Source organism: Eretmochelys imbricata, chromosome 3 (genome assembly GCF_965152235.1).
Source record: "Eretmochelys imbricata isolate rEreImb1 chromosome 3, rEreImb1.hap1, whole genome shotgun sequence".
Classification (NCBI taxonomy): domain Eukaryota; kingdom Metazoa; phylum Chordata; order Testudines; family Cheloniidae; genus Eretmochelys; species Eretmochelys imbricata.
Genome location: NC_135574.1, coordinates 163,792,717 through 163,806,263, shown reverse-complemented (window position 1 = coordinate 163,806,263; position 13,547 = coordinate 163,792,717). Strand labels below are relative to the sequence as shown.

Here is a 13,547-nt window from a genome sequence, read left to right as displayed (position 1 = left end):
AAATTGCATCCGTGATAATATGCACCTTCCCTTCAACTATTGCTTTAGTAAGATAAATTCCCACATTAATAAATGGCTGAAAAGTGGTAAAGCTGGTACAAAAAAATCTCCATTAGTAAGAAGAAACAAAACATTTAAAAAAATCTTCCTTCAGGATTCATTTGTCCTTCATTATTGTTCATCATTGTTCAAGCCAGCACAAAAATGCAGTATTTTTCTCTCTCTCTCTTTAGTATTGCATGAATGAATAAAGCTTAAACTATTCCCTGAAAAAGTTACATTGTAGCTAACCTAAGAAATATCTGGAAGACTTGAAAAAACAATTAAGGAATCAAATGGCTGTAACTGATCTAGATGGAAAATGCAATGATAAGAAGCAGCCGATGCATCGTTGCTTAGTTGTCTAATTAGAGACTGCTCCTATGAAATCTAATACTGCATTCAGTCAGTTCATCATGTTGTACTGTACTGCAAGGTATGATGGTTCTTTCTTTGATTCCTTTGTCACTGGGGACATTATAGTTCATAATAAGTTCACTGGCATCCATATTATGGATTTCCATCCTTTGGCAGGCCTGGCTTCCATCTCTCTTCAATTAGAGACCTCTTTTAAAAAGTTCAGCAGCAAAGGGGGAAAAAAAGGAAAAGGAAGAAATAAAAGAACAGAAAAGGAACACAGAGAAAAGGGAAAAGGAAAACTGCATCAGATAGACACAGAAGAAAGAGTTGAAAGCTGCTTCACAGTCTTGCTGCTAAATATCAGTGCAGTCATTTTTTTCCTTAATCAAACACTAAGTTTCTTTGCCATTAGTATCCTGTTTATTTTCCCTTTTTTTCAATGAGCATGATGGGAAGGCCCATGATGCTTTAGTCAGACCTTGGCCTCCAGCATTTCCAAAAAAAGTTTGTGCATGGGGACTTTGCCTTCCAGTTTGATGTTGTAGAAATGCTGCACGGCCTTCGTGGAGGTTTGCCTCAGAAGTGGAAGAGTCATCAGCATCTTGCCAGCTCGGCGTGGGTCTTCCATATGCTGCCCAGCCTCATAATCCTGCAGAGCCTCATGTAAGACATCTTGAAGTTTCTGAACTGCTTCAACATCTTCTATGTGCATTGAGTCTGCAAAACAAAGGAGCAACATCAGTTTTCAGTTCAGGGTGCCAGACTGTTGAATTACAGTGTAACTCCTCTAGACTGTAACTTGCACTGGAATAAGTAACGGTACCATAATTATTGATGGATTTGCATGGATTTACATAGTATTTTCCATATTGTTTTAGGGATAAGCTAGATAATTACCCACTTATTTCTATATTGACCTTCAGGGGAATATTTGGGTCTCCTTGTGTAATTATACACATGTAATTGCCATCTGTAAAAGTGCTAAGTTTATGTTAACTAAGTTAACTAAAAAAAGTTAAAAACTATCTATGCAACTATATAAATAATTTCATATAGTCATTTTTCTAGCTACACAGACATAATAGTAATGAAAGGGCAGAGCCCCTCTCAGTCACAGCCCGTATTGCTAGGTCTGCAAGAATGGTTCCCTTCAAAAAGCGTGGCACCAATCCATGGCAATCTCCATGGTTACAGACTGAGATGCCATTGATCAGAAAAACAGAGCCATTGGGCTTTCACGCTGGCTGACACAAGGAAGATGTGTGTGTGCATGTGACTTCTTTCTTTCCTCCCTCATGGGCTAGCAAGGAAATTTCCCTCCCAGCCAGTCATCCTTACATAGATTCTAATGAAGTGGTTCTCAAACTGTGGTCTGCAGAGCAAATATGAGTGGCGTTTGGAGTTGTCTCTGCCTCCTAACACTTACATATCCTGCTAGATGTAGCCTGCCCAGAAAGTCTGGATCCTATAAAGTTACTTCTGCCAATTAATCTTTTTAAAAAAATCAACAAAAAAACCAAATGCCTCTCTGCATCTTGCCTGGTTACTCTATATCTGTCTTTGCCAGCTGTTATCAGATTTGAATAGGAGACCTAACCATAACACACAGGAGGAACCAAACTGAACTGCCAAGTGACCTGGAAAGATTTGAGCAGTGGAAGCTGCAGGCAACAAAGGGAGATTCAGTCCAAACAAATGTAAAGCCCCAAACAGCACAGATACAAAACAAGGAGATATAATCAAGAAGCCAAAGCATTGCAACAAAATGGGTGTCTTTTAAATTTATAGTCCTAATCCTATGCCTATTTCCTTTAACTATAAATACCGCAGGAAATGTCAGAGATAAATAATGGGAGCTCTGGGGGGGGGAAGGTGCTCCATGAAAGAAGTGGTTCAGAGTGGGTAAAGGTGAGAGAACCTGATACGTTATCCTGAGGGCAATGATGGGGATTGGGTACAACATTTGCAATTGATTATCCTTCCCTAGAAGTCAGAGTCATTCTCCTAAATTGCCTGGATATTGTTTCTGAGATGAAATTTGTTACATAATAATAATAAAATAATAATTTCCTGTTCTTTTTGTCTATGTTAGCTCTTAGTTGCTTTCTTATATCTTCTAATAGGATTGAAACTTAAGGCAACTCAATACTTAGCACAGGGACCTAATAGCCACTTGTTCTCAGCAGCTGGGAGATGAAGGGGGGAAGAAATATTTTTTCTTCTGTAACATGTATCAACATACCATCACCAGTGGACTGATAGGGGGTATCCCAGATCAATCTCCCAACTCTCTGAGGTAGAATGAGTGGCGTTGCCAGGGCTTCTAACCAGAAGAATGGTAGGCATTTGTGTGCAAGCATTCTTTGATTTTGTGGGGAGACCAGCTGGATCTCCAGGACAGTTGTCAAAGGAAGTGTGGTGAAAGGAAGAGTAGCCATCGGCACTCCCCTCCAGTTACCAACACAAAGATGGGCACACCATCTTAAAAGAGCCTGATAAAATACCACAGCCTTATATAGTATTTATCATGGGGGTTAACTCAATCAAATTGTGGCCTTGTTGCTTATTCAGTTAGCGAATGAACCACATGTAACATTACTGCAGATGGGTGCACACTCAAGGAGATCAGTGATGTTGTGCAAGCTTATAGTAGGGTTGATTGTGGGGTAGTGATTCCATGGCATTATAAGAGCATTTCCTCAAGAGGGAAGGGGGGGACGGATAGCTCAGTGGTTTGAGCATTGGCCTGCTAAACTCAGGGTTGCCAGCTCAATCCTTGAGGGGGCCGTTTGGGATCTGGGGCATAAATTGGGGATTGGTCCTGCTTTGAGCAGGGGGTTGGACTGGATGACCTCCTGAGGTCCCTTCCAACCCTGATATTCTATGATTAAATCTAAAACCCACTTTCATATCATTGTAGCTCTGATTTTAATTTTTGACTATTTAGTGAAACTCTTTTTTCAGATGGAATGATGACTAAGTGAAACGTCTTCCAGTAGCCAAAATACACTTATATCATTATTTCTTCTGTTATATTAAGCAGTATCACATACCTGATGGCTGACACAGAACCTGATTTGTCAGTTTTATCCTACAGAAGATAACAGTCTATCAGGCTGTGTGCCATGAGTTTAATTTTTGCAACTCTTACCTATCAAAGTAATTTTTGTTGAAGCATGTGGCTCTATTAACTTTAATTGGATTATCTGTTTGAGTAAAGGTTACTCAAGTGAGTAACAATTACAGGATTAGGCCTAGGAACCTGAACTACGATCCTAGAGATAAAATACATATTTCCGACTAATTCATGTTTTCTCAGATAATTTCAGCATGTGGGAAATACACCTCTTACTAAAAAAGACAATGTGAAAAAACCACTACGCACACAGGTATATAAGAGGTTAACAAAGAAAGGTTCATGTTCCATCTTGAAAGAAAGCTGCAAACTGAAAAAAAAAAGTTATAGCTCTTGCTCTGAAACAGACAATTATAGACAAGTTTGGATCATTTAGCACATTTTACTGATTCTGATGAGAGTTTACGTGTTAGTGACACATAATGGAATCCTATGGGGGTTTTACATGTTTAATAATTCTAGGTCTCAGAGAATACATGCCCTAAGAAGCATGCAGTTAGATATGCTACGCACACACCGCTGAGATAAGATACCGTGCACCAAGGTGGTCAGGTCTAAAAAAATAAAAAGGGAAAAACAAAAACAAAGTATATAAAGAAGGGGGTAAGGATTAAAACATTTAAAAAGGAAAATCAGTAAAATTTCAGCACTGTTCCCATCATCCAAATCTGCCCTTTTTGCTACTTTTGTAACAACAACTTCAACTTTCACCTCTTTAGTATTAGTATAGAACTAATTAGTTAATTCTATTTACCTGTGACAATGAAAGGTAAATCACGGAGTATAGAATATAACACAAACACACACACAGGTTCTGATCTTAACTATACCGGTGTAAACACGGAGTACTCTACTGACACGGAGTACTCTACTGAATTCAACATTCATAAACAAACACTTCTTGACCATCCACTGGACTCTATTTAAAGTGATTTCTTTGCAAATATTTACACTGCATTTCAACAGCCAGATTCTCTGCTGTTCCAAGTTTCTAATTACAGATCCCTGATTCTCTGGCTGGGCTTAGGCTATTCCTAATGGAATTTTAGAGCAATGTGGGGGCTGCTCTAAATTCTGCTGGCTAATAACAGTCCCCAAGGAACTGTCCATCAACCATGGATTGTTAAATCACAGTGTGTGCAGACTATGCCCCACCATGCCCTCACTAGGGCTATGCTTAGAAGCTGGTGTAGGAGCTGGGTATTCTGGCTGTGTGCCAGCTGAGAGCTCTTCCATGTCAGAGAAATTCAGCTTGCCAAATCTATCTGTTCTCCAGCCTCTCTGTGCCATTAGAGGAGCAAAAGGAGGCCATAACATTCTAGAAATTGGCACTAAATGTTTGCCAATTTCTACCCTCTGCAAAATTGTCCAGATTATTCATAACTGGGTAGATTTTTGTTTTATGCAGCAGATGTGAAGTTTGAATTTTCAAAGGGATGTGTGGCAGTCTGCATAGATATATGGATTTGGAATATTTTCCTCAGAAGAGTGGAAGACTTTCATTGAAATCAGTGGTGATCCTGCAGATCTGTAACAGTGTAGCTCAGATTAAATTCTGGCCATATGACTTTACGAATGCTTGCTGCCTGTACATTTTTTCCCTCACACTGAATTTGATTATGAGAAGGAAAAAAAAAAAAACACAGACAGAAAAAATGAAGGTGGAAAGCGAATCAGAATCTGTGACATGACATAGCTGTTACACCCCAGGTTCTCAAACTTTTTCACAGTGCAGACTACAATGTAAGAGAGGGATTGTCTTGTGGCTCCCCTCCTTTCCCATCGATGATCATACAGCATCCCTGGGGTATACAGAGCAATTGCTTACATGGAAAAGTAATAGTAGCAATGTATTTTTTGCTGTCTTTTAAATCAATTTGGCAGTGGGAAACAAAGTGACCAGCCAACTCTCCAAAGGGCCACCTGCGTGTACTCTGTAGGCAGCCAGTGGTTCATGGGCCAGAGTTTGGGCAGCTGCACCTTGGGAGACATATAAGTATGTCACAGGAAATGAGGTGAGAACAAATAGCAGAGATATTTTCACAAACAGCTATTAAGATTTCTATAAAGGCTTTGATTTAGCTTGAAAGATTTTAAAATGATTTAATTGAATTACTATAATTTAACTTCCCATTTAGAGAAAAGATTCAAAATCATTTCAGTTTTACTCATCCGAGAGTCTGCTAACACTTAAATGCAAATTCACTAAATCTGTGCTTTTTAATTAGACCATGATTCAGCTGGCAGACTGCTCAGGAAAGTATTAATCTCGACTAAGATCCTTCTTCATGTTCCAGCCTTGCAGTTTGGCTCTATGTCTCATTCCGGGTATTAAATGAATGTAGATCTTAATCAGGCTGGCATTTGTTTCTGGAAATAAGGAAAATGGTCTGGAATGTTGCACTGGCCCCCAAAAGTAAAAAGAAATAGCTTCACTAAATATAAAGTGGCAGATACAGAAACTACAACTGAATCCAGAAAAGATTAATGTATCGTTGACAAATCCTGTCTATGTGAGTGTGATGATGAGGTCAATAAGAACTATTATAATTTAAGGGAACACAGAGGCTATGTAGACACCCAGAAAGGCTTAATATATCAGATAACATAATAAATAGTTCGATGTTAAATATAAACATTTTAAATGCTCTACCTGTGCCAGGAAAGTGAACCTGTGAAAATAAGATTAGAAAAATCATTTTCCTAGTAGACCCCCCTTGGACATATTACAATTGCCATTCCAAAGGGAAATGGCAGAAATCAACACCCAGGTGTGAAATCCTTTCAAACCAGTGCCTAGATTTAACAATTAAATTAAACAGGGACATGAGGATGTGTTGTCATTCAGAAGTATGCAGATTTTGATATTAAATGACCTGCAAAAAAGCAGCACAGATTGGTGAGGTTGAAGATTTCTACAGCCAGGCACGGGAACTCATTGTCAAACTATGTCAAACACTATGTTCTGCTCAGAGCAAGGGATTTCAGCACTGAAGTGGTGAAAGTGGTTGTTGATCAGAGTGTTGCAATGAAATAAGGTAAAATCAACAAATTAGGACATCGACTCATTGAGCTCTGCTTTGAGAATCATCTTATCCTTGCAAATGCTTTGTTTCCCCGTCACAGCAAGGGAAAATACAATTGGACCTCTTTTGATCAGCTCCACAGAAACCTGATTGATTAGATCATTGTGCAGAAAAGAGAGAAAACTAGATCTCTCATCTGAGAAAAACACTACAAAGTCCAGATACCAACTCAGATTACCATCTACCTTGTTTAAAATTCAGAGTTCATCTCAAATGCAGAAAACAAACATCTGGCCACCCAGGAATAATCCGGGACACACCACAGAGCATGGAAACTAGCAAATGTTTGGCATGAACCTAAAATGAGGGGAAAGAGACCACTCTAAAATGGTACTTTGTACTGTTTATGTATTTAATATCACTAGGAAGAAAACATGGAAGAGATGAAACACATGGACCTCAAATGAAGCATTTCTGCGTTTAAAAAAAACAGAGTCAATCTAAAGCAAGAAAACAGTAGAATGAATAAAGCAACATTAAAGGGATTATGCAGCAGTGATCAGAAACATTCAGATGCTCACAAGATATGATACAGAAGAAAACATCAACAACTATGGGGAGAAACTTGACTGAAAGCAACCACCGGGCTATCCTGATGGTTCTGTATAACTAAGTAATTCACAAGTCAAAAATGGATACAATCAAGTTCAGCAGTTGTAAGATCCTGACAGAATTTGATGAGATCAAGAAAAGTAGAACAGTAATTATAGTGCTTTTAATGCAACTCTAGACAGCACAATCTAAATTTGGATTATGTCTCAAATAAAATGAATTTGGTGGCCTGATTCTCTTCTCTAACTGAAATTAATGAACCAAAACAATATTGCACAGATCTCCACCATTTGCAGTATCTACCGAGGGGTGCGCTGTTCTGAAACGGAAAAATTACTGCATGTTGGGATTGAGATGCATGACAGAGTTGCACAGGGAAACTTGCAAACTTTGCAAAGTGCTTGCGCGCTGCATTATCTATATTTCATTTCATGAGTGCTGCAACTCAAAAAAAGGTAATATAGCCCCCAAAATGTAAAAAAATAAAGATTTTTTAAAAGTTGAAAGAGATTCTTTATAACCATGAAACAAACTGTATTCCTGGTTTATCTGGTGTGGGCTGATAAAAATCTTCATCATTAAGACTTCTGGAAAGCACTTGAACACGTGCTTCAGCCCATCCTTATTAGGACTTAAACCTGTGCTTAATTTTGAGTATGTGATAAAGCATCCTTCCTGAATAAAGATGATTTCCTGAGTCTGAGGCCTGAGGCTGGATATAGGAATGTAGACAAGCAGAATACTTGGTTTGAAGATAGGATTGTATCTGATAATAACATTGGGAAGCAGAACTTCTCAGCCAGAATATACAAGGGAAATTAAAGAGAAACAAATAAAGAAGTTCTGGTACCCCAAGGAGGACAGCTAGGGCAAGTATAACAAATGGAGAGAAAACAGAATTTCAATCAACACAGAGGGAATGCACTGATCTGGTCTACTTTCAAGTAGAGACATGAAAGCTGAATCCTTAAAATGGTTTACATGCGGCCCAGATAGAGCTGACTCAGGCTTGTGGGCTTCAGGCTCCATGACTGAATAATTGCTGTGTAGACTTCTAGGCTTGGGCTGGAGCCCAGGTTCTGGGATCTGGAACTTCTACACAGCAAAGTTTAACCCCACAGCCCACGTCCCGTGAGCCCAAGTCAGTTGACCTGGGCCAGCCGCAGCAGGGTTTTTATCCCCATATAGATGTACCCTTGATGTACTGTAGAGAGAATATTTTAAAGGTGGTGACAGTGTAACACACAGACTGTAAAAATGAATTCAAGAAATACTTTAATTCATGGTAATTAAGGTGGGGGGTGGATTTATGGTGTCATGAAAAAACAGTAAGTTTGGGATTAAAATAAATTTTAAAAAGGAGGTAAATTGTCTTTTCTTTTACCTACATTCCAAAAGGAAGCACAGGGTCAGGACAATGAATAAGCAGATGGGACATCTACCAAGGAGAGGTACAAAGTGTCTGGAGAAGGGGAGATTGCAAGACTGAGTAATAGGACAAGATATCAAAAAAAGACAAATTTGCATGAATGACATCAAGGGTCCTGTTCTTCCGCTGCAGGATACAGGTAATGGCTGTAATAACCAATGAGAGTTCTTGTGCTCTGCAGTAGAAAAATCGGGTGAACATAAGCATTTCTATTTCTGCTACTGTGGTTAATATAGCTTGGCAGAGGAATCATAGTCTCTTTCAGTGAAGGCACTGGACTGGGAGTAAGGAACTTGGGGTTCCATTCCCAGTGCTGCCACAGGAATGGGCAAGCCACTTCACCTCTTTGTACCTCAGTTTCCTAATCTGTAAAATGGGGATAATGCCTGCCTATTTCATAATGATATGAGGAAAAACTCATTAACATACGAGAGGTGCTCGGACACTAGACTGAAGTGCCAGAGAAAAGTCTATTAAATAATAAAATTCTAACAAATGGTGGCAAACATGCACATCTCTACAAATTGTGAATGACACCTAGATGACAACATGGAAAATGAACTGGAGGCAGAAAAGGCATTCCTGTATCAGGAAACGCTTACAATACTAGCAATTTCCAATATGTTTTTTAAAGTGGTGTCCCACATATTTTGCTATTTATATAAGCAAAAGAAATACTAGTATAGAAACAATGACATCAATACAGATTTTATATGTAATCTACAAACTAATTTCAATGCTAATGGAAATAATAATACAATGGACAAAATACAACTATAAAAGATGGCTTCACTAGAAATTAGATATAGTCTGCTTCAGTATACCATATAGCTACAGTCAAAATTGGGCCTAAAATAAGATATAGATTCCATGGAATAGGAAATTTATATTGTTCTTCCAATTAACATTTACATAGGAACACTATTTAACACTAACAAGCCTCTGCTCAGAGTATATAATTTAGGTGAAGGTAAAGTTTGACAAATTAAATCCTAGATATGAGCCAAATTTGCCACTGGCATAAGTGGGTGTGTAACTTCATTCATATCAATATTTGTCTGTCTTATGATGTATAACAGACTCTTTGATTCTCTCTCTCTCTCTTTTGGGATGGGGGGTATTAAAAGAACTCTTCTTTAGGGCTAGATCAAGTAGGAGAACACTGGTCATAATGGGGAGCAGGAAAGGTCCCTCAGCTGCCTCTGAAATGGAGCAACTATGCACCCAGTGCTGAGATGTACGGGCAAATTTTCAATAGTGCTCAGATTTTTCAGGGCTCAACTCCCATTTAGGCACCTAAATAAGGGCCAGCTTTTCAATCCCACTGAACTCTTGAAAAGCTGGTCACTTCCTTTGGTGCTTAAATGGGAGCTGAGCTATTCTGGAAAAGTCTGACCCCACTGTGGATGCTGAGCTTTTCTGAAAATTCTGGCCTGAAGGTACAGTCTAGTTGAGGTTGTTACTGATTAAGCAATTCCAAAAAACTGCTCTCCTGGATCTCTCTATTTGGTATTAATCAATACACAAAAGCACATCATGCTACCATAAAGCATGTGTGTGTGTGTGTGTGTGCACAAGTAAATCTGTGTATATGCACTCACACACACACTGTGCAAACATTTCACCTCTCCTAACATCTGAGAAACTAATTGGAACATGAATATTTTGGAAAATGTTCACAGTAGTTTTTCTGTGTGAGCAAACAAAGTGCTCACTGGTGCCAGATTGATTCCACTGAGCAGTGTACAGTTGAACACATGGAATTTTCTTGCAGTCATTTTGAGGTACCTGTCTGTCTTTATGTGTGCTTGTAAGGAAGGAAGGGAACAGTGATATTGATAGGACAACCATTAATAGTAAGTCTCTTCTCTGGTATTAAAGCATAAAGAGTGCATTAATTATTATTGAATCAAGCCAGATGTTTAAAACTAAGCTGTTAATTTAGATGAATGTCATATCAAGCACTGCAGGTCAAAAAAGAATTACTGAAATCATGACTGTACACAGGGCTGAACTGTGTGTACAAAATGTGAAAACATTTATGCTGTTATGTAGATAAACTATAGACTCTTCCCAGACTTTAAATGCATTCTGTTTTTACCAATACCTATAAAAGATTGTTCTTTAAATGAGAATTACAGACTTAGTATGATGTCTAGAAAATTATAGAAGCAGAACTACAATGGTCATCATTCCAAAGTGAAAACTTGCTAATAGTTACCACACAGTGCTACCTGAAATACAAAATTTCCCCTCTGCTCTTAGTATAGGAAATAATGGTGGTATCTTAGATACCATTCTACAGAAACTGATGGAAAATGGTGAAATTTTAATGGTATCAATGGCATACACTGTAGGAGAACTTAATATTGAAAGATTTGGTATTTTATGACACTTAGATTTGTCAGTCCACAGAAAGAGCTTGTGGTATTTATTAAAAACAGAGTCCAATCAAGGTTAAGAAAATCCACAATTTCTTTTTTCTGCCTCTGAATACCAGCAATGAAAATGGTATGACATTGACTCATAAATCACTAAATACAGATACTATGTCAGAAACCCCTTATTGTCTATTATTTACATTAGAGTTAACATGGGATTCTTTTTAGACAAGATAGATCAGCCAGAAACATATGAAATCTGTAAGATTCCTTGTGGTACTTGATCTTTTTTCCCTACAGATATATAATATGAGTCCATTAATGTTAAGTTGGGAGAACAAATATCTGAATAACACTAGAATTGCTTGAAGAAAGAAGATGTGACAACAACAAAATGTATTTAAAACCAAATTACTACATGATTATTCTTATAATTGCATTTCACTCTAGGATATCTACTATAGTTGCATTTACATTAATCAAGGTCATGGTTACATAAAACTGAACTACTCTGTTTTGTCTAGGAAAAAGCTTATACTGTACTTTTAGTAGAATTTGCAATCGAAACACTAAGGGTTTGATTTTCTGTAATGACTTGTAATTTTGTAAGTATAATTCACACCTACAAATTAGTGAGATAGTAATTGGTAGAAGTTTGACATCTAACTACCTGAGTTGCATGTGCAACCTACTAAAACTTAGAGGTTGGTCTGACCTTTTCCTGAAAATTATACTCGAAGAATCCAATCCTGAATTCCTGCTCAGATAAAACTCCTGCTTACGTCAATGTGTGTTTTGCTTAAGTAAAAACTTCAGTGGGACTACTCATGCGCTAAAGAGCTTGTAGGATCAACATTTTGGTCCTTAGTAACTAAAATGTCTAGTGCTAACAATATAAATACCCTGTTTACACAAAGCCAAGTTGGTGTTAGGTGGCTGATATGCATTTTAAATCCTTTTCACAATAGTTTAGTTTCAAGTCACCATATAATTTTATTAAAATATGGGGAGGAAATGATTTCATTTAAACTTGCCTTGAATTTTAATACATTGCACTATATTTATTCACATTATCCTGGATGTAATTCCCATTGAAGTTGATGGGAATTGCAGTAACATAAGCTACAGATGAATTTGGTCCACTATATGTAGCATGTATAACTACACGTTTTTGATGCTATCTTACGCAGCTATCCATCATGCCTTTTTTATTGAATAACCTATAGAATTGTTTCTTAATCAAACAGGCTTAGAATTATAAAATAGCAAAAATAAATAAAATAATAAAACTTCTCAATTTAGACCCCTACATGAGCATAACTTTGGTGTTCTGCACCTGGAATAAAATCTTGGGGGATACCTTTCCTATAGCTGTGAAGTGTTTTGACCTCTATCTTCAGCTTGCTCTAAAATAAATCATCTTCCAAACAAAAAGAGACTTTGATCATTGAATGGCACACCAGAACCATTCTGTGTAGGTTAAATAAAAAGGACACATACAAATTATGAAGATTCAATAAGGGGATGGAGGATATTTTACAAAGAAACAAATGGTGTTTTGGTTTTGCATTTTTTGAATTATATTTCCGATTAAAAATGGAAAATGCTAAATACCATTACAAAGACAAATAGGAAAGTACAACTTCATTGTTGAAAACAATTTCCCTCCTATCAATCTGAGGATTCATGCATCAATATTGTAGATGAACTGTTAATTACAAAATCAATTAAAAAATTATTTCTAAAAACAGTCACGCGTCCTGACTCTCAGGGGGGCAATTTGGGCAGAAGGTCTCATCTCACTAGGACCGCGCCAAATCACAAGGCGTCATCCACAAGTAAGCAAAAGCAATCTGGTTTTTCATTTTTCAGCGCGGCTGAGCCCAGCCTGAGATTGATCGTCACATATGGCCCCAGAAAACAAACTGTCAATACCTTGAATGCTGCAGAATTTGAACAAATAGCCGTCCGCCCATTCAAGCCACTCATTGCATCCCATTTAACAGATTTTATTGACAGTTTCCTTCTTGTAATTAAAGGGAAAACTACTGGCCAGCAACCAAGATAAAGTTCAAAGATAGGGTCAAAACAAAAGCAGATGGAGGGGCACGGTGTGACTGTCAATGGTACATAGCATCAGAGCACGTTATTGACACACAGGTATCTAATGATCGGCACGTCATTAAAGAGGGATCTATCCTGAACTTTATGCAAATGATAAAAGGGACTTAAGACCATAATAAAGCATTAGGGAGAGACAAAAGGAAAAACAACAAAGCACAAACGATTTTTACTTATCAGACACTGTTCACTGCTTCAGCACTTTTACATTCAAATTTAGAGAAAAAAATACTTTCTGCAATTCTTAACCCCTTTTGCACAGGTAATATCTTTTAGTGAAACTTTACCATAATAATAGAGGATTCATATGGTAAAGTGTAGCCCTAAGATGAAACAGAGATTTCCCCCCCTGCAACCAACTCTGGGTTCACCATACCAATACATTTAATAGCTGTATTCAAGGAAATCATATAATGCATATAGTCATGCATCCATCCATTCTA

General features: G+C 37.7%; 1 protein-coding gene across 6 annotated transcripts in view; it reads right to left on the bottom strand.

Annotated features, from left to right (window-relative positions):
* Positions 1-871: 871 nt before the first annotated feature.
* ESRRG (estrogen related receptor gamma) overlaps positions 872-13,547 on the bottom strand; it is a 437,341-nt gene continuing 424,665 nt past the window's right edge. For all 6 annotated transcript variants that reach the window (XM_077811943.1, XM_077811940.1, XM_077811944.1 and 3 more), the window contains one exon: positions 872-1,116. In XM_077811943.1, the coding sequence (XP_077668069.1) occupies positions 872-1,116 (245 nt within the window). The remainder of the gene's footprint in view (positions 1,117-13,547) is intronic.